Source organism: Haliaeetus albicilla, chromosome 20 (assembly GCF_947461875.1).
Source record: "Haliaeetus albicilla chromosome 20, bHalAlb1.1, whole genome shotgun sequence".
NCBI lineage: Eukaryota > Metazoa > Chordata > Aves > Accipitriformes > Accipitridae > Haliaeetus > Haliaeetus albicilla.
This window is the reverse complement of record NC_091502.1, coordinates 27206646-27227278: the sequence shown is the minus strand read 5'-3', so window position 1 is coordinate 27227278 and position 20633 is coordinate 27206646. Positions and strand designations below refer to the sequence as shown.

The 20633-nt window shown below is 60.1% G+C and overlaps 1 protein-coding gene across 1 annotated transcript in view; it reads left to right on the top strand.

Annotated features, from left to right (window-relative positions):
- Window positions 1-8471: 8471 nt before the first annotated feature.
- The window catches only part of PDE2A (phosphodiesterase 2A), a 54509-nt gene continuing 42347 nt past the window's right edge, over window positions 8472-20633 (top strand). The window contains exon 1 of the mRNA XM_069808703.1: window positions 8472-8866. Within this exon, the coding sequence (XP_069664804.1) occupies window positions 8799-8866 (68 nt within the window). The 5' untranslated portion in view covers window positions 8472-8798. The remainder of the gene's footprint in view (window positions 8867-20633) is intronic.

Below are 20633 nucleotides of genomic sequence, written 5' to 3'. Positions count from 1 at the left end.
AGGGGTCAGGGGTGGCAATAAGGATCTCCAAAACCTCGAACAGCTTCACAATGGGGAACCGGTGGAAGGGGACAGAGCTGGGGTCCATGGGCTGGTGGAGGGCTATGGGGATGATGCCCAGACCGTGGTACCCAGCAGAGCCCCGGGAGGAGGCTGGGAGCACCCTGGGAGCACCCTGATGGTTCCCAATGATTACCACAGCCAGGCCAGGTCTCTCCAGGTCTGATCCTGCAGCCCTGCTTAAATTCGTGTTCCCCACCGCCTGTATGATGGGTGTCACACCCCCCCGCCCCAGCACAGCCCAGGGATGGATGCTGCCGCCCGGGAAATCGGCACTGTGGGGATTTGGCTCCAGACTTCAATCTGGGGGATACATCAGACCACGGGATGTGGGAAATGTTTGCTGGGTGCTGAAAGTGGAGGTTGGAAGGTGGGGGGCGGGCAGAGGGTCCCCCCGGCCCTGAGTGCCTCGTCTCCCTGGGTCAGCGCTGGGCAAGGGCACCCGTGTGAAGTCCTTGGTGCGATGAAGCCAGCGGGTCCCTGTCTCCTCCCCGCACCCCGGCTGACAGATGTGACCAGGCAGGGGATGCCGGCAGTGGCTGGAGGGCAGGTTCAATGACGAGTGTTGGATGCAGCCTCAGGACCTGGGACCAGCCGCCCTTCTGTTGCCCCTGTCACGCAAGGGGAGCTGGGGGGGCTGCTGGGACCAGCCTGCAGCCTGCAATGGTGTGGAACCATCCTGGAGAAGGCAGCTGACTCAGACCCCTTCCTCCTCCCTTCTCCTTCCCCATCCTTCCCTTTCCCCTTCTTTCCCCTTCCCCTTCCTCTTCCCTTCTCTTTCCCCTTTTTCTTCCCCTTCCCCCTCTCCCCTTCCCCATCCTTCCCTTTCCCCTTCCCCATCCTTCCCCTTCCCCTTTCCCATCCTTCCCTTGCCCCTTCTTTCCCCTTCACCTTCCCTCTCCTTCCTTTTCCCCTTCTTTCCGCTTCCCCTTCCCTCTCCTTCCTTTTCCCCTTCTTTCCGCTTCCCCTTCCCTCTCCTTCCCTTTCCCCTTCTTTCCCCTTCCCCTTCCCCCTCCAACTGCTTTCACAAAGCCAGGGAAAGTCCTTGCCCCCTCCGGGCTGCCAGAACCCTTTCCTGGGGCTTTTGGGATTCTCCATCCCCAGCCGGACTGGCCGGACCCTGGCACCACAGATGTGGGCTGTCCCCAGGACCTCTACCACAGCTGCAGAGCCCCGGCACCGTCCCGGCAAGCGGCACTGAACCGGGAGCTGCCCCAGGGCAGGAGGTGGATAAATGCAATGGCAGTTCTGGGTGGCCAAGCCAGCATGGCCATCTGCTCTCATTTCTGCTGCTGGGGAACAGGATAACAGCAAAAAAAGGGGGAAAAAAAAAAAAAAGAAAATGAAGGTGGGGTATTTACCGGGGGGTTGCTGGGTGGGGAAGGGGTTGCTGGCCATGACCAGAGCCCCCCACCAAGCACACCGCTCCCACCAACACCTTGGCCTTATTCGATGTGAGCCAGTGAGCAGATCGCCTCTCCCCACGACGCTGGGTTTCATTTTCCTTCCCTAATCTGGTCAGAGGATCTTTTCATCAGCTGCTTCCTTGGCTGCCACCAGTGCTGCTCCAGTCACGCCAGTGCTGACGGGGCCGGGGATGCCAAGAGGCCCCCCAAAAGCGTTCCCCGCTTGTCCCTTTGCTCCCTTTCATGGAAGGCAACAGGCTTCGGCACAGGATGGGGTGGGGGGGCACCGGTGAGAGCCGGCATCGCATCCCACCTCTCCATGCAGCATCTTCCCTAGCATGAGGACTATGATGCAGTGGGATGCTGCACCCCCAGAGCCCCTAAACAACCTCCAAACAGCTCCTCGGAACTTCCATTCCTGCCCCAAAATACCTGGGGGGGCTTGTCCCCGCTCTGCCCATGCCACGGCAGAGCTGTTGTACCTGCAGATGTGGGAAATAATTTTCCTGATCATTGAGGATTTCTTTAGTGGTTTTTTTTTTTTTTTTTTTTGAGAACAGTTTGTACCGACCTTGCGATAAAAACAAGGCTCCGGGTTCCTCTGGGTGTTGTTTTCTGTTCTTTTTCTGTTCCCAGGATAAATGTCAGTGAAAATGGAAAAGCTTTTCTCCGTTTCGCTGTTTTCTTCCCTCCCTGAAAGACTCCTCAGGTTTTCGAGCGTGCTGGGGAAAACAGCAGAAAAATCAGAGAGGGGAACCCCCCCCAGCTTGCTGAAACTGAACTTTCTGGTAGATATTCTACAGGTGTGACAGGACCAGCGCTTCCTTTGGTGAGAATACCGGCAATATTGGCCACGTCCCGCAGGGCCGCATCCATTCCAGGCGGGCGGCTGGGCTGTGCAGGGCTCACGTGCCCGTCATGCAAAAGCACTGGGGCTTCCCCAAATTCCTCTCTTTTGCCCTGGCTGGAGGGTCAGGCAACAAAAAAGCGGACGTTGAGGCAATAGGATCAGCTGGGGGCTGTGGAGGAGGCACGTTGCAGCTAGCGCCTGCCCTGGCTTTCTCCCCAGGCTCACCTGAGCACGCTGGAGGCTTGCAGGAGCAAAAGCCGGGGCTGCAAACTGACCTGCGTGCAGCTCCCAAACCCGATGCTCTGCTTTCTTGCCGGCAGGGACTATTCCTTGCCCCCAGCACCCCCAGCACCCTGCAGCAGCAGCTGCCCTGCCACCTCTGCAAGCACCCTGCATTGAGCCCCCACCTTCGTGGCTGCCCAGCATTTATTCAGGGTACACGGGGCGGTGGATGCATGCAGAGGGATGCTTGAGAGACAGCCATAAAGAAAACCTGGAAGTAGGAAAGCAGAATGTGGCTCGGTCCCAGGGACCATCCCGGGATTCTGGGCTGAGCTGCCGGAGTATCTCTGGAGGAAGGAAAACTTGCGTGCACAGCAAGGGAGCAAATTGCTCTCTGGAAGGCTGCAGCTCTGAGCGCAGGGCGGCAGCGATGCCGAGCCCTTTTGTAGGGAAAGTATCTGCAGAGCAAATTGCTTTGTATCAGCAAATACATCTACATTAGCGGTGGAATTGGTATCCTGCACAATGAGCACTCGAGGACAATGCACGGCTATTCAGAGCTCAAAAAATTCAATCCTGTAGCTAAGGAGGCTCCGCAGAAGTCGAAAGCAAGGCTTGTTTCATATTCACACCACAAATATTGGTACGAGGGCATGTAACTGTAACGATGCCTTTGAAACACCAGCAGTGCTTCGTCTTCCTGACAATAAAGATATACAGCCCGTGTCAGTGCCGAGAGCGGGGACTGCCATGAACTCCATTAAAAGGGTGTTTTCTGCATCTAACACAGAATCGCGTGGAGAAACAAAGGGATTTGTTGGAGATGCTGTGTCGGATCCTCCTGGGACCCTCTCCCTCCAGCCGGGAGGTCGGGGTAAGGTGCACCCTTTGGATGCAGAAGGTTTCTCGGTAGATCTTGCTGGCCATCACTGGGGCCTCGCTCCTGCACCACGGCCCAGGTCTGGCGTCCCTGTCTGCCCACGGGGTGCCCACCCCACAGAGCTCCAGCAGCCAGGCTCAGCACCAGTTCTGTGGGGGTCTGAGCCCCATGGGACCTCTGTGGGTGCAGGGCAGCGCGTGGAGAAGATGGAGGTGGCCCTGGAGCTGGTTGGATGTTGGAAGGCTTGGAGGGTGCTGTGTTCCTAGTGATGGGGTCCTAACGTGGGCTGGGGGCTGTGAGCAACCCACAGAGCAGCTCAGGTGGGTGTCCACAGCGAGCGCAGCCACTCACGCAGAATGTATGGAGAAACCTTTCCACCGTATAGCAGTGGAAGAGGTGGCCCTAAGAGGTCGTGTGGTCTCCATCCTTGGAGATGGATCAGATGAAGCCCTGGCCTGACTCACCTTTGAGCAGGAGGTTGGACCAGAGACCTGAAGTCCCTGCCCTGCAGCAACCCTGCTAGACCGGGGGCATCACAGGCATGGGAGAGGATGGGCGACCGCAGCCAGCACCCGCACCGCCTCACCCAGGCACATCCCTCCTGCTCCCTGCATGGCCGAGGGTCTACCCAGCGATGCCACCCAGTGATGCCCACCCAGCGATGCCCACTCAGCGCCTGCGCTCCTTCTGCTCGTGACACTTTGGGTTTGCTCTGGGAGGTCAGAAACCAGGGGATGCTTGCAAACACCAAGGGGGTTTGCTGTAGAAATCCTTGCCCTCTCCAAATGGCAGCTTCTTGGGGAGGCGTGGGCTGGCAGGGAATGGATCAACACTGTCTGAAGGGAGCAGGTAGGGACTGGCTGCTTTGGTGGAGAAGTATCTGCCCACAAAGTGCAGCACTTGGAGGAAGAGAAGCTTTGACGGGTGCAGAGGTGATGCTGAAGCCGGCTGGATGTCTCCATCACAATGATGAGGAGCTGCAGCAGAGGCAGAGACCTTGTTGCTTGAGACTGGTGGAGAAACCTGCTGAGAAACCTCCTCGAGACGTGGCATGAAAGCCAAAGCTTGGCCCTTGAGGATTCTCTGCCTTCAGCACCTCTGAACCAGCTGCCTGTTTTCATGGCATCCACCAGAAGGTCGCATCCTCCTGACATCTGCGCGATGTCCCTCACCCTGGGTGGGATCCTGTAGTCCTTGGTTGCTTATGAAAGCAAGCCGGAATTCCCCTGGGTCCTCAAGGCACCAGTCCAGCCCTCCTGGGTGCTTCCAAGCAAGAGCGAGCAGGGATTTATCTGAAAAAAATCCCCAAACTGAGCATTTTTAATGAAATGTGTCAAAATATTTCAGAAGCAGTGGAAGCGTTCCATCAGGCTATTTAAATTTCTCAGCATTTGTGAAACTCCCAGGGCTGCTCACGCTGAAAGGCGGAACCATGTCTCCTAGGGAGAGAGCCCGAGCACCCGTGCTGTCGTTTGCAGAAGGGCTCTCAGAAGCTGCTTGGATACAGGGCTGAGTTTTTTCTCGAGGAGAAAATAGTACAGAGCAACGCGGAGCAGAGAAAACCATGTCTTTTAAATACCAGGAATAACGGTTGGATAGGGGAGAGAGCCAGGCATCATGCCGGCTGCATGGAAGGGTTCACAGGGGGTTGAGAGGAGGCTGGATGCTGGGAATACGCAGACATGGTGGTCCCTGCCTCGCATCTGGGGAGGGATGGTTCCTTCTGGTGGGCCTTGCACCCAGATCTGCTCTGATCTTCTCAGCTGCTTCTGGCTGGGGACCGTTGCCAGACAAAAACGCCTCTTGGGAATAAGAGAGGCTGGGATAAACAACCATGAGAACCAGCTTTTCCGGGAAGGAGGGGACTCCCTGCAGATGTCTTCATGCCAAGATGACGTGGAAAGGCTTCTCTGTCACACGGGGGTTAGCAGGCTTGCTGGGTGTTGCATGGCCCGTACATGGCACCCGCTTTGCTCCCTGCACCCATCACTGCTGCTGCAGGGCATAGGGACCGGTTCAGGCCCATGGCATCCACGTGGGTCTCCGGTCACAGCCCCTGCAATCGTGAACTCGAGGTCAGCCTGAGGTTTTGGGCTGTAGAAAGTCTGCAAGAAACAACAGCAGAAAGCAAGGCAGTGCCAGGCCTCCTGTGCGGTCCACACCTCCACCAGAGCCCAGAAACTGAGAAAGATTGAAAGTCGCTGCTGTCTGGATGCATTAATACCAACGCTAAGTGCAACCGTGCGGCAACAGCCTGCCCAACCTGCCCGGGCCAGAATGAGAACTATCGTGCAGCTGTTTTCCCCCAAGATCCAGGCTGCTGGGAGGAAATAGAAATCAAATAACAACAACATGGGGGGGGGGGGGAGGAAGAGTGAGAGCAATAAATAAAATCACTGAGTTGAATGTTCGAGCCTTCTGAGGCTTTGCCCACCCTTGGGCTGGCACCAGCCACTTCGGTGTGAGAAGATGGGTGGGCGCTGGGATAGTTTCCAGTCCCCAGGGCGCCCCATGGTGTCCCACAGCAGGTCCCCCCCAAAGGAGTGCAGGATGTGCTCCAAAACCCCAGGTGAGCTCAGCCAGAGGATGAAAACGTCATTAAACCTGTGACTCAGGATGGAAATAGGGATTAGATTAAAGTGATAGTCCTTAAAATAGTCTCAAATTAGCCCTGGCTCTACTATCAGCTCTTGGGATCAAATTTGGGCAAGTCATGGCAGGTCTGGGCCTCAGTTTCCCCCTCCAGACAACGCAGGCAGGGGATCTGGTGTAATTGCTATGATACACTGCCTGTTTATGTAGACCATGGGGATATTAATCCTTGTGAATTTGACAGGAACTGATGTGATTTGAGTGCTAATCTCTTAATATTTATTGCTGCTCTTAGAGTCCCAGCTGGTGGGTTCACGATGGAGCAGGAGAATAGCAGCATATCCACGTTGATTTTACAGCACGTTCCTCCCCTCTCCCCACAAAAAGTGACCCTGGAGGGATGGAGATCTGCAAGGCTAGTGAAGAGCAACCAAAATAGCTCTTTCTGGTGCAAAATTTCATTACACGAAGCCGAGCTCCCAGTTTGGGGGTGTGGGCTGGTACTGCTGTGCAGCACGCAGCACATGGCGGGTGTGTGGAGGATGCGGGTACCCGCGGAGGGATGGTGCTAAGCCTGAGGGCCGGAGAGATGCTCCTGGGTTCACCAGACTAATACCAGGGTAGCTGTAGTGGCTCAAACCAAAGGTCCATCACCCAGCATTGCCAGTGGTCAAGAGATGCCAAGGGCAAGTGTAAGAGCAGGGCAAGCACATGCAGAACTTCCCCGACTACTCTCCTGGCCTCTGACCACGTGGCGCTCAGGGATGTCCCGAGCTACTGATGGTTGCTGTACCGTTGTTGTGTACGTGCAAATGCTACCCTTAAGCCATGTGAACTTTTAGCATCCACAACATCCTGAGGCAAGAAGTCCTGCTCCTCTCCTTCACCTGCAGGATGATCTCCTCCCACTCTTTGTTCAGGACCTGGCTCCTGTTAGCTTCATCTGATGTCTCCAGTGCTTGCATTGGAAGGAGCTGAAATGCTTAAATATCTTTGAAAGTCCAGGCTGCTCTCGCTGCTTCTTCATCCCCTCCCCTTGGGCCAGGAGATGGGGGGTTTCATAGCAGGCAAAGCCTGTCTGACCCTGATTCAACGTAGGACGGATGCCCTTCCCCAGAGTCCCTCCTGGGAACGCAGCTCCAGTGCACCAGGTCTTCGGCTGCGGCAGATGAGCCCCGACTGGACGGCACAGCCGGGGCTGGCACTGCAGCAACTATTGCCCTTCTCCAGCCACTCTCTGCCACCATCCCACCCCGGTGACAGCTCACCGTGACAGCCCCCGGCCCAGGGAGGCCCAGGGCAGGATATCCCTGTGTGGTTGTGGGGGACAAACGGACCCGATGTCCTGCAAGCCCGAATGGACGGTGCAGCAGCTCCTCCAACTCAGCCAAGACAAGCTCCAGTGGTGCTGCGCACATGCAAATGGCTGTGTGCTCAGTAAGACTCCCAGAGGGAAGCTGTGCTAATTCAGGGGGTGACAGCATGGGCACTGGCATGGAGTGGTGCTGCAGGCACCTGGGAGTGGGCTGGAGCCTGGGTGTCTTGACACCAGGGCAGGTTCAAGCTGGGGGCTCAGCCATGTGGGCTGGCCGAGAGCTCAGCATCCCCTCCCTGCTGCTGGCCCCAGCTGAGCAATGCAGTGGGCAGCATCCCGCAGCCAGTAGCTCCACACCGCCTGGATGGCCCGGACAGGGAGCTGTTGGGGGGCGGTGGGGGGCACGGCCAGCCCTGTATTACCTGGGCTGGGACCTGCTTGCAGGAGGGTACTGCCCCAGCAGGGACCTGCCTGTGGGCCAGTGCTGTTTGATATTGCTCGAAGCCACCCAGTGCCCTTGGGAAAGGAACCTGCCTGTGGGTCCGGTGCTGCCTGGTGCTGCCCAGTACCCCTGGGGCAGGGACCCGTGGGACCAGTGCTGCCCAGTATCCCTGGGGCAGGGACCTGCCTGTGGGCCAGTGCTGCTCCATATTGCTCGATGTTGGCTGGTGCTCCTGGTGAAAGAACCTGCTTGCGGGACCAGTGCTGCCCAGTACCCCTGGGGCAGGGACCCGTGGCACCAGTGCTGCCCAGTACCCCCGGGGCAGGGACCCGTGGGACCAGTGCTGCCCAGTACCCCTGGGGCAGGGACCTGCCTGTGGGCCAGTGCTGCTCCGTATTGCTCGATGCTGGCTGGTGCTCCTGGTGAAAGAACCTGCTTGCGGGACCAGTGCTGCCCAGTACCCCTGGGGCAGGGACTCGCCTGCGGAACCAGTGCTGCCCAGCATTGCTCCGTGCTGCCCGATGCCCCCGGGGCAGAACGGCCTTGCGGTCCCAGCAGGACCCGCTGCCCGGCGGGTCGAGGACGCCGGCGGGTCGGCTGTCGCCGCAGGGAGAGCCGGGGGGGGTTGGTGGTGGTGGGGGTGCGGGCAGGGCCAGCGTGCGCCTCGCTAGACAAAGGCGGCGGCCCCTCGGCGCGGCGCGGCGCGGCGGGCGAGGCCGGGCGCAGCCCGCGGCGGGCGGCAGGTGCGGACCCCTTCGGCCCCTCCGCGACGAGCAGCTCGGCCCCCGCCCAGCCCCGCGGAGCCGCAGCGGCGCCGTCAATCAGCGGCTCCCCCCGCACCCCCCCTACCCCCACCCTCCGCCCTCCCCTCCCGCACGCCTCGGCGCGCTGCATCGGGCTCGGTGACAGCAGCGAGCTGGAGACACCCTCGCCGAGCGCGGCGGGAGGTTCCGCTCCCAGCCAGCACCGAGAACCGGGCGCAGCCGAGCCCCCGCCGCCCGCCTGGCAGGGCTGCCGAAGCATGCGGAGCCATGGGCCAGGGCTGTGGACACTCCATCCTCTGCCGGAGCCAGCCGTACCAGGCGGCCGCGTCTGACCTGTGAGTCCCCTCCCGCCGGCACCGGGCATGGAGCGGGGGGTGGGGGGAGACCGCGCCAAGAGGGAGGGATGCTCCGGGGGTGATGCTGGGTGAAGGAGTGAGGGAGACATCGGGGAGAGGGGAGGCAGGAAAAAGTTCCTTCTGCCTGACAGCTGGCGGGGAGGGGGTGGCAGGGAAATGACAAGTGGCTGCGACCCCCCCCCCCCCCTCGTTTCGCCACCTGTGTTAGCCCAGGGCAGGTCATCGCTGACGGCTGGCTGAAGGGCTCGGTGCCGGAAGGCTGGTATGAACAGCGTCTCCCCGTTTCCTGAGCCACCCTCACCCCGTGGTGGTTCCCCATGGGGGCAGAAGGCTCCTGGCCGGGGGGTGGGCTGGGGCGGGGCACGGGTGACTTTGTGAAATGCAGGTCAGGCCTCTGAATTTTGGTTTCGGCAGCTCCATGCAGGACATGAGAAGCCACCCCCGCACACCCACCCACGCAACAGGTCTGGGGGTCCCGGTGTCGCTGCGCCTGTTTGCATGCAGCGAGGTGGGGAAGGGGCTTTGGGGCTCACAGGGATCTTGTTCCACGGCGCAGGCATGAGGGGCTTTGCATGCGAGCGTGGGGTGACCTTGCTGAGGGATGACAGTGCTCCCTGGAAGCGGTGAAGGGTGATGCTCCAGAGAGCCCACGTGGGAAGAGGGGCTGAGCTGGCTAACGGGAAGCATGCGGTGCCTGAATTCCCATCGCCCACGGGCTTGGCTAGGGATGGCGGAGACCCCCGGCTCTGCGTGCGCGTGTGTGTAGCACTCACGAGGCTCCACAGCTGCTGGGTAGCAGGCTGTGCACAGGCGATTTGCGGTACGTGGGTGCTCTGCCTCCCGGGTGCCGAGAGATCTTGGGTGCTCCCAATCCCTTGCCCCTCTCCAGCAGTTGCTGGGATCAGATCCCACATTACCAGAGGGGTGAGCTGATCCGGCGGGGAAGGGATGCAGGTGTAAGGGGACGAGGTGGAAAGCTGCTCGGTGCTTGGATTCCTTTGTCTGGTGGTGCTGGCTCCACGTGCTCAGGCACCGGCCGAACCACCTGGCTTGGCAGCCTGCACCGGGACCACCACTCCCAGGGGCTGCCTCGCCACACGGGGATGTGCCCAGGAGCAGCCTCAGGTCTCCTGGAGCGGGTGCTTTAGGTGATTACAGGACCATCAGGGCGCGAGGGAAGCTGCCGCCCGCTCCTGCCCCAGCCCCACATGTTTCCCTCTGGCATCACCAGGTTTTTGCACCTTCACGAGGTGACCTTCAGATGAGAAGCTTGCCTTTCCCTATAGAAAATAGCCTGCAGCATCTCTCCTCACTACACATAGTGTGGGGCTTAGACCCACCTTCCAGAGGCACCAAGAGCTGCTGATCCCCCTACGCTGCCGTGGGTGCTGCGTCCAGTCTTCTCTGCGGGCGGCATCCTTCCCCCCCAGCTCTCCTGGCTCGCTCTCTGGTGCTGTGTGCGCTTTGTTCCCTGCAGAGATCCTTTCATGCTGCTGCCAGAACATGTGCCCATGTCCTTTTCTTTAAGCAAAACACACAAAGGTCTTGAAATGCCATGCTATCCCTATATTTATTCCGGCTGGAGTGCCTCTCCTGACTTGCAGCTGCTGTTTAATGGCTTTTAAGAAAGGTAGATGCTATAGAAACTTAGTGTATCTGGACTGGCTGCACACCTCGAGCCGCCCAGGGCAGGAGAGGCAGGAATGGTGAGCCAATATGCTTCCCCCTTTTACCCAGAATATAATCTCATGTCCTTCCTAGGAGACGTTTGTCCCTGTTCCCGTACACCCTGGGGGATATATAGAGGTGGAAAAGCTTCCCAAGAGCTTTCAGACGATGCCCTTGCCCATGCAGCTGGCTGCTCCTTCAGCACTCAGCTGGAGCGGCTGTCCCCGGTGAGGCCAGCGCTTGTGGGGTGATGCTGCCGGCTCTCTGCCTCCGCTCCAGCTGTGTGTTGTTTAATGCTGGCTTGTCTTGTATGCCGCCGGCAGATCTTAGCAGTGCCACTGCCTGCCGTCTCAAAGCGCTGCTGCCCGGCTGGGGATGCTGCGTGGGGCCGAGATCCGTCGGTGGGCCAGGTCTCCCACGTGTGCGGTTGATGAGCTCTGATTTATCGCAGGGGAGCGTCGGATGGCAGCCAGTCAAGTGCCATTTTGCATTATCCAGGTCACGTTTTAACCCATTTTCTCCTTCTTTTTCCTCCGGTGGGAAGCGTGTTCCCAGGCGGGCGGCTCCTGACCCGGTTAGCGGTGGGTGGGATGCCGGGGTGCCCGGAGCTGCTGCTCTCTCAGCATCTGACAGCAGCTGGGGCTGGGGGAGAAGCAGCCGAGCTCTGCAGATTGCAAACACAGAGACGATGCTCTGAGCATCCCTGCAGGGAAGGACCTGGTTCAGTGAAGGCTGGGCAGAGGTCAGGGCTTCCTTTGGGGTGCAGGCAGGGCTGCCTGCTCCTCATCCAGCTCTCCTTGCTGCCCAGTTCGCTTCTGGCAGCTGCCTGGCAGGAGCAGATGCGGGGGATGTGTGAGATGGCCAAGTGTCACCACGCTCAGCGCTGGTCCGGTGACAGGGTCGGTGCCAGGCACGTAATGGAGGAGGGACTGTGGCTGCAGCCACAGCTGGGATGAGGAACTTTGTCCTGCCCGGGGCACGGCTGGCTGAGTGGCCGGGAGCCGGTGGGCACTGGCAGAGGGAAGGGCCCGGTGTCCCCCAAGGGGACAAAGATGGCTCTTATGCGTCTTTGCAGGAGTGCAGTAGTCTCTGTGCTGGGTATTCCAGGTCAATGCCAGGACCTGGACGGTGTGTCCCCATCAAGGCTCATGCAAGGGTGATGTGTAATGCACCATCCCTATTTTATCTCCCTTGTGCACCCACCTGGGAGCTGCTTCCTCTGGGGTCCCGGCCCAGGGGGTGCCCAGGGGAGCAGCTGGAGGGGCTGATGGCATGAGGTGACATTCGTGATGCTGCTGATGTCCCTACCTGCCGCTACCTGTGTGGCCTGGGCACACATCAGAGGGAAACCCTGTCCCTCCCCACCTCGTGCATCCTCGCCGTTACTCCCCGCTTCTCTCCCAAAGCACGTCCTGAAGGGCAGCGCTGGCGGCAGAGACGTGGCATCCACGGGGGTTGGACTAGGTGACCTTTAAAGGTCCCTTCCAGCCCAGACTGTTCTATGATTCTACGGCTTGCTCCGGTGGCATTAACTCTGCAGGTAGCCAGGGAGCAACACCAGCTGGGACGTGGAGGGCACGAGCTGCCTGGCGAAGTGGTTCAGCCACCTTTTGGAGATCTCTGAGCATCTGCAAAGCTGAGGGCAGGCTGCCGAGCCCGCCGGACCCCGCTCCAAACCTCTGCCTCGTGGTTATTGCCAGCCCCTGGGTTGCATGTTTAAAGTGCCGTGGAAAACACTGACTCCATCGCCGCTTCCAGCATGGCCGGGGCAGCTCTGCTCCTTACCGGGCACCCACTTACCAGGGCGAAGGGGTTCAGTGGGGTGAGGGCAGCCTGGTCCCCCATTGCTGGGTTCCTTGGGATCTGCAAGCGGCTGCGTGTGATGTTCTCTGGGCTTTTCCAAAACCTCAGGCTGTTTGTGCCTTTGCCTTTCTCACAGCCTGGTGCCAGTACGTTGGCTGGGAGGTGCCTGGGGCACTTCAGCATCACCCACCCACCTGGGCACCTAGCCCAGGAGCTCAGAGGTGCCTTGCGGAGAGGATGGAGGGGAAGCTCCTGGCTGTGAGTTTCTTGGCACCCTGCACATCTCCATGCCCCGGGGAGGTCCCTTGGGTGGGGGGGACCCCAGCCAGGAGCTTCCCTTCCGTCGCCCTGGGGCATCCCCCTGAGCATCCTCAGCTTCAGAGCAGCGAGTGGTTTTAAAGTGTTGGGGAATTAACCTCCGGTGCTTGCCGGCTGCCAGCCAGATGCTAGCGCAGATGCAGGCAATCAGGCCGGCCTCCGCTCCGCCGGGCAGACTGGCACACCACGGGGCTGGCCGCGGCCCAGGGCGGCAGCACCGGCAGCTCTGCCGGTGAGAAGCTGTGCCGAATGTGCCCTGGCCATCATCTCCATCCGAGCCCCCCGCGCATCCCTCTGGGAGCTGCGCTGCTCTATCAGCTCTGGGAGGATGAGCATCCATCTGGGGTGGGCAGCCAGCTCGCCGGTGGCTCCTGCGTGGGGGATGCAGGATTCCCCGGGGCAGAGGGGGATGCAGCAGCCCTTTCTGGGAATCTCTCCTGCCTCCCGCTCTTCCCCAACCCCGGTCCCCACTTTCGCTTTTGTCTCTTTCCCGGCTCCCACGTGGCTCGCTGAGAGCTGCGCTGGGCTGCAGCCAGAAATGCAGGCAGGGCCCGGAGCTGCCTGGGACTTTCTGCCTGTCCAGCTTTCTCCTGCAAAGGGCTGAGCTGTCCTTGTTAATGGATGGGCCTGTCTGGAGGGGGGAGCGAGGGGGATGGAGAGCACTGGGAGATGCTTTGTCTGCTGCTGCGGCTCTATCCGCACGGCAGCGGCAGGATTTAGGCAATGGAGAGCCGGCAGAGCTCAGGCAACGGGCAGCCTGGCAGCTCGGACCCCCCCGGCCGAGGTGTCAAGGGTGGGTGGGGGTCTTGCCTGCCTTGCAGCGATGGGTGATGACCCCAAGATTTGCTGTTTTGGGGGGGTTGGAGACTGGATGGAGGGTCTCCAGCTGGTCCTCGGGTAGCTGTTCCCAGTCAATGGTGGTCCACGATGCCGTGGCATCCCCAGGCAGCAGGAAGGTGTCCCCAAACCTTGTCACCCACCTAGCATCCTCGAGGGATGGACTAGGACAGCAGTCTGTGGGACTCGCTGAGTGTCGGCTCAGAAATGTCCTGGCGGCAGGTTATTTGGCAGCAGCAGCCCTTGGTGTTATTTGGCAGCAGCAGCCCTTGGTCCTGCTCCCGTCCCCAAATCCTGTGCCCTGCCTGCCCTGGCACAGCCTGGCAGAGCCCTGCCTGCAATGCCATTGTGGGGAGGCAGAGGGAAAAGGATGGCTTGAGACCTTGCAGGGAGCATTTTGGGTGGGTTCAAGCCTTCTGGGTCTTTGTCAGTTCGCATCTTCTATAATAAATCAAATAGAAAAAGGAGGTGGTTTTGGGTGGGTGTATTTCCCATAGAAAATATTAAAACCTGATCTTTTGTCTGGGGCTAGGGGGGGGTTCAAGGCTTGGCCCGGGCGTTGGGGCTGGTGAGGATGGCCTCGCAGTGTGTTTTGGCATCCCCAAAGCTCTCTGCTCGCCAGATGCAGTGGAGGACTGTTGCACCCAAGGAGAGAAAAAGCAAACAGCAGCTGCCGGTGCAGCCCCGTCACAGAAGTGATGACTTAGCCAGAAAGCCTCTCCTGGCTTGTAATCGCTTCCCAGCCCCTTCCCAGTTCGTTATTAACTTGCACGTTTCATCTGGGTGACTCAGAAGACACTGAGGAGCTATTTATAAGGAGCATTTGAAAGGCTAAGACCGGTGGAGGGCTTTTTCCCCCCCTCTTTCCTTGAGCTGTTGCCTGCCAAATGCGGCTGCGCTCCCCTTGGCCGTGGGCAGACGTGGCCCTGGGACAGGCAGGTCTGGAAGGGGACCCGTCACCGTCCCCTGAGGTTCAGGGTCTGGTTGCTACGGCATGAAGATGCTGATGGTCCCCTCTGTCTGGCATGCAAAGACTCGCTGCAAACCCCTCCTCGCTGCCGGGCACCCCGAACCTCACCCCATTGCAGCAGAAGCCCCTAATGCTCCTGCCTGCGGGGGCAAGGTACAGGCAGGGCTGCCGGAACGTGCTTCTCCCTGGGAATACAGGGAGCCGTAGCCTGGGACACGAGACCTCGCTGGTCTGGATGGCACCCAGCCTGGCTCTGAGGGCGTGAAGCCCTGCCAAGCAGTGGGATTGATCAGCCTGGTGAGGATATCATGCTGGTGGAGCTGTCGTGTGTTTGGGGACGAGGCCAGCAGCTGCTCGGTGCTGGGAGGTGATGCATCGTCCTTAGCCGGAGCCTCTGCTCCCCTCAGAGTGGAGCTGGGACATCCGTACGGCTTCGCAGCAGTTTGCAGGCTGGGGTTTATTTGCTGCAAGGGGATAACACTGGGGCTGCTCCGTGTCCCTGGTTCCGCAGCCAAGGATGGGTCTGCAGCCCTGTCCTTGAGCTGATGCCCGGCTGGAAGGACACAAGCCATGGGTGCTGCTGTATTTTTCCTTGCTCTCCAAAAAAATGGGGCCTTTCCCCATTTTTTTTTTACTAGTGCTAACACAGCCAGGCTGAAGGCAGTATCCTTCCCACGTGGAAAAAGCAGGGGGAAGCCATGCAGCCTTTAAATAAGAAATCAGGGCCGAGCAAGGTGGCTCTGGCAATGGGGAGAGGTGTCAGTACCAGCAAAGTCGGTAATCTCCCAGCTCAAGCAGGGTGATGGTACATCCCCTAATGATTTTATTATCAGCTACTCGAGGCAAGAATTCTCTGCCCTGTCACTGCCTGCAAGCTGGGAGCTCCTGGTGCCGGATGGGACCCGTGGGAGGCTCTTTGGTCCTAAGCATGATCATCCCGGGACATGGGACCCTCCTGGGTCCTTCTGCAGCACCTTGGGGTTCTGGTCAGGTGGGAAATTGGGGTGCGGGACTGCTCAGGGCTGTGGTTCTGGTGCACGGCAGATGGGCTTGGTCTCCCACTGGCTGCTGTGGGGCTAGAGCTAAGGTTAGAGTTAGGGCTAGGGCTAAGTTTATGGCTAGGGTTAGTGTTAGGGCTAGGGCTAGGGCTAGGGCTAGGGCTAGAGTTAGGGCTAGGGTTAGAACTATAGCTAATTTCAGGGTTAGGGTTATGGCTAGAACTAGGGTTAGGGTTAGAGTTAGAGCTAAGGTTAGGAATAGGGCTAGGGCTAGGTCTAAGTTTAGGGTTAGGATTAGAGTTAGGACTGGGGCTAGGACTAGGGTCAGGCTCATTTTCCCAGGACAGGGGACCTAGGGACCTTCCCTCTGCTCACTCAGCACACCCAGCTCCATTCTCCCCGGCAGCAGAGCTCTGGGTTCTCCCTATGCACGTCCTTCACCCACCGGCTGAGCCGGAGCATGGCTGGGACCTGTCGCGTGGGGCAGCTTCGTCTCCCACCCTTCCCGGCCTCATCTGGGGAGTGGGACTGATGCTGAGTCAGCAAATGCTCGTGGGTGAAACCTCCAAAACCTGAGTGTTTTGCTAAAGCCTGAGCCAGGAATGACGGTGCGAGGCTGGAGGCACTCACAACAGCCTGCAGGTAAAGCAGCTTTCAAGGCGTGAGAAGTTGCAGCAAGCCCATGGGGGTTGTGTGGGGCCATCTCGGTGTCAGACGCCAGGGTGACGGGCACGTGGGCATACTGCATTTACTCACAGAGGTTTCTGGTTGCTCCAGCCCACACCTGCAGCCGCCGGCACCCACGGCAGAGCCCCGCGGCCGCATGCGTGCACCGGCTCTTCTCCCCATCGCCGCCCGCGGCTGCCTTCGGCTGCAGGGCGTCCCGGGGGTCCCTTGGGAGGAAGAAGGTCGGGGCAGGCTCAGCCAGCGCCGCAACTCAGCAGTGTGAGCCAGGAGCAGCATGACCTTTGTTAATGAATTTTTTGCTCTTTTATTTCCCCTGCGTTCCCTCCAGTGCTCTGTGCCACCAGAGGCTTGGGCTCCTCCAGCAGAGCGCTGCAATGTGTTAATTATGGGGTTTCTTCCAAGCCCGGTATTACCTGCACGCACCGTGGGTGCTGCTGCCCTGCCGTACCCCCAGGACGGTGAGTTTGGGCTCGGTCTGGCCGTGCAGATGGACTTCTCGGCACAGCCGCCCATCACAAGGAAGCCATGAGATACTAGCAGAGGATTTCACAAGGGGGATGGCTCGGCATCGACGAGGCTCCTGCCCCAAAGGAAACCCCAGCCCAGCTGCTGAGGGTCAAGCATCCCCCGAAATAAGCACGAGGGCACTAAGGTGCCCTTTGGGTGCTGGTTTCCCTTGGTGAAACCTGGGATTTGAGTGGATGCAGCTGTAGAGCCGAGCAAGCGCCTGCTCCGGAGGATGCTGCGGGAAAAGGGGATGCTCACGGTGGGATCCAGGCTTACTGCACCCCGGGGGGACTCAGGGAGAGGTTGAGGGGGGCTGCTGTTGGGGCTGGCTGTCCCCAGGTAAGTGACACTCCTGGGAGTTGCTGTGGCTCCCTGCCAGGCAGCCGGCTCTGATCCTGCCCCTGCCAGATGGACGGGATACCCCTGGGGCTGCCCAGCTGCCTGTGGTCCCCGGGGAGAGCCAGGGCAGGATGTGTGCCGCACCGCAGGCTGGGTGGAAGGGGCACTGGTGCCAGCAGCTCTGCTCGTGCCCTCCCAAATCCCGGGAGCTGCATCAGGGCAATGCTGGGGGCCTGTCCTTGGGCCCCCCTCAGTCCAGCTGTTATCGTCACCCCCTCTTCAAGGAGCCGGAGCAGGCTGTCCTGCTGCACTGCTCCCATGGGAATGCGGGGATGGAAAGGGGGTCTCTTCCCCCAGGGAACAGCGTGGGAGCTGGCTCCTGGGGTGCGTGGGTGTGCTGCGGCCACGGCTGTTTCGGTGAGGATGGAGGGGCTCTGCGGAGGTGGGGGCTTGGCAGGGGCCTGCGGCGCTGCTGGGGACTCCCCCCCCTCTGCTGCGCTGGCAGGGAGATGGGACAGCAGGTCCGTGGGCTGGCGAGCCCGCAGCTCCGCAAGAAGTGCAAAGTCAGGCGCGCCTGTGTATCGCTTGTGCACGGGAGCCGGGAGCGTGCTGGGGAGCGAGCCCCGTGTTCGAGCCGAGGTGCAGAGAGCCCAAGCTGGACACCAGTATGGGCAGGGGGGACCCCAGCCATGCCCCCCACTCCCCTCCCTCCTTCAAGCCCCAAATCTGCAGGCACAGCAGAGAGGCACGGTGCTACCGAGAGGACCGTGGGACCAAGGTGCTACCCTGGGGACCCCATTTCATCCCTCCCCGCTCCGTCCTCCCCTGTGCAGCTCGGTGGGATCCTGGCACCGTCGCTCCTGCACCACAGTCAACCAGACCCTGCGATGGGGACCCCACCGAAGGGAAGGGACGAGGCTGGGGACTCTCGCCAGGTGGCATCTGGCTGCCAGCCCTCCCGCAGGTGCCCAGCTGGGCACGGCATGGCAGAGAAGCCAGGGCCAGCAGTTCACCCTGCAGAAAAACCATTAATTCATAGAAAGTGCAATCCAGCATTAATAACCCAACCTGCTGCGGCACTGGTCACACCGACAGCAGGATCTGGCCACGCTGCAGGAGCTGATTGAAGTTCGTTGCCGGAGAGTTGGTGCCAAGGGAGCCGGGGGCGAGCAGCGCTGCGCAGGGGCTTTGGCAGCGCCAGGGACCATCACCAAAGGATGCGGCATCTCCGTGCCCATCCTGGGGGCGAGCTGCCCGCCATCCCGGCTTTCCCATTGGCGTCAGGACCTGTGTCCCCGCTGCCAGGGACAGCAGTGGGGCTGGGGACGGCTCCCTGTGCCCCACCGAAGGAGGGGTCTCTTCTGACCCTCCTGCTGTCACCTTGTCCCCGGAGAGGAGAGAGAGACGGGGGGAAGCGTTCCTTGTGGGAGAGGCTTGGTCAGACATAAAAACCGCTTCATCGCTTGATTAAGGTACAAGATGCGCTGCCATCCCCTGGGGCATATCCCTGGGTTAACGTGCCCCTGCATCTCTCTGCCAGCCCCCTCCTTCCTCTCAGGGAAAGGCAGAGCTTTGCAAATTAAAAACTAAGCTTGGCTCAGCGAAATGGGGCTTTTAAGCAAATGGGTGTCAGATGAAGCAGCTCTCACCCCGACGAGCCTCAAAGGCATGAGCGTCTTTTAGCCGTGTCCTTTCCCTTCCCTCCGCTGATGGTCCAGATCCCTGGGCTCGCTCTTGCTAATACAAATAATTTGTGTTTGCACAGTGCCTGCACTGCGTTTATTTCCCTGACATGGAGATGTGGCTCATTTTGGAGGGGAGGCTGGCCCGGTGAGCGGCTGCCGCTTGCACCATGGTCGGACACAGAGGTTTTGGTGACAAATCCAGGGTGTTGCAGCCTGGGAGAGTATCCCTGCTCCCGGAGGAGCTGTGGTTCCCAGAGGGGGATGGGGCACAGACAGCAGAGGCGGGATGCTGAAGTCCTGCTCTATTCCCGTGGGATTTTGCCGATGGCAGCGGATGGAGGGGACCCCAGACCCTGAATGTGGGGTTGAGCCCAGTTTGGTGCTGGACGGGGATGCGCAGTGGGGCTGGTTGTGCATCAGGATGGGCAGGATGGAGAGGGGGCTCAGGGAAGGGAAAAAAAGCCAGGAAAGGGATAAAACAGCAAACAGCACTGGGAAGATAACGAACACACGCTAAAACACCACCTCCGGCTGCCTTTTTTTTTTTCCTCTGGTTATCAACTAAACCTACTAATTGAAAGATGAGTTGGCAGAGTCTGTAACGCTGCATTTATGCAAGGACAATTCCCTAGAGATTCAGGGTAACCATGTGTTTTCTCTCGCCGCCTTTGCCGCGCCGGGTGCTGTTCCTGCCTGGTTTGGTGCCGGGGCTGTGGCATGGGCACGGCTCCCTCGGGGTGCCGGTGGCCTCGCTTGGAGGTCCCCAAGGTGGTGGCACTCCTGCTTTCCCCTCCTCCTTGCTTTGGTGCCGCCATGCAAAGCTCACATCACCCGGCATTCCCAGCGTCCCCCTTGGGGACGGCTTGCCGGGGGGCTCGGGGATAGCCTCCTGCTTCCAGTGAGCTGGGTCCTGGCATCTTGGGGTGCAGTGTGATGGGGATGGGGATTTGCAGGCTTGTGGGGCTGCTGTGCAATGGGGGTTTGCAGGCTTGCAGGGCTGCCAGGCTTTCCAGCCGCATCAGACGGGGCCAGGCTGCATTCCTGCGTCTCCTCGAAGCCCTGGGGAGCTGCTCGTCCAGCCTGGCAGCGAAGGCAGCTGCCTGCACGGGACCTAACACTTAAGGGCCGTGCAGCAGCCGGGGAAGTGCGTTTGCCGTGCAAACAGAGCTCAGCCCTCCCGCAGGCTTATCGAAGGCACTTAGGGCTCGATGCGTTTGTTAAGCAAATAAATCGCACCCGGCAAAGCTTCGGTGACACCGTTCCCTTTCCCTCCCGCGCTCCTGCCAGCTGGTGTGTCACCGCCCGGCATCCTGCAGCACCTGCCCATTAATATGCAGGCCTGTAATTACCCAGAGCTGACAATGGCTCTACATTAGACACAGGAGCTCAGCAGCCATCCCTGCCCGTCCTGCCGGCGGATGCCACGGCGATGCTTAACCACGGGGCACCCCCGTGCCCGCGCCGTGATCCGTCCCTCAGATACGCATGGCGAAATCCTTCGGCTTCAGGCTCGGCATTTGCAGTAAACAGGCAATTTTCTGTCGCTGCTTGAGGCTGGGGAAGATGAAATCCGATTCGGCAGGTGCCAGCGTGGGAGGTTGGCTGCCTCCGGGTGCTCTTCACCGCTGAAGGATGGAGGTCTCCTGGGTGTGCAGGGACCCCGGAGCTCCCCATCGATGCCTGCTGCTCCGCCAGCCCGAAACGCCCTGAGTTTGCTGCTCCCCCTGCCCCGGGCTGTCCTGTGCCCCCTTAGCATCTCCCCTCAGCCCCATCCTGTCCCCCCGCCGTGGTCCTCGTCCCCCCCATCACACGCTGCCCACAGCGAGGGCTTTATTGAGGCAGGGGCAGATGCGATCTCCTGCGCTGCCTTTGCCTGGAGACCGAGTTATCTGATCCCAGCCAGCCCACGGGTCCGTCTGGCCGGTGCTCCGGCT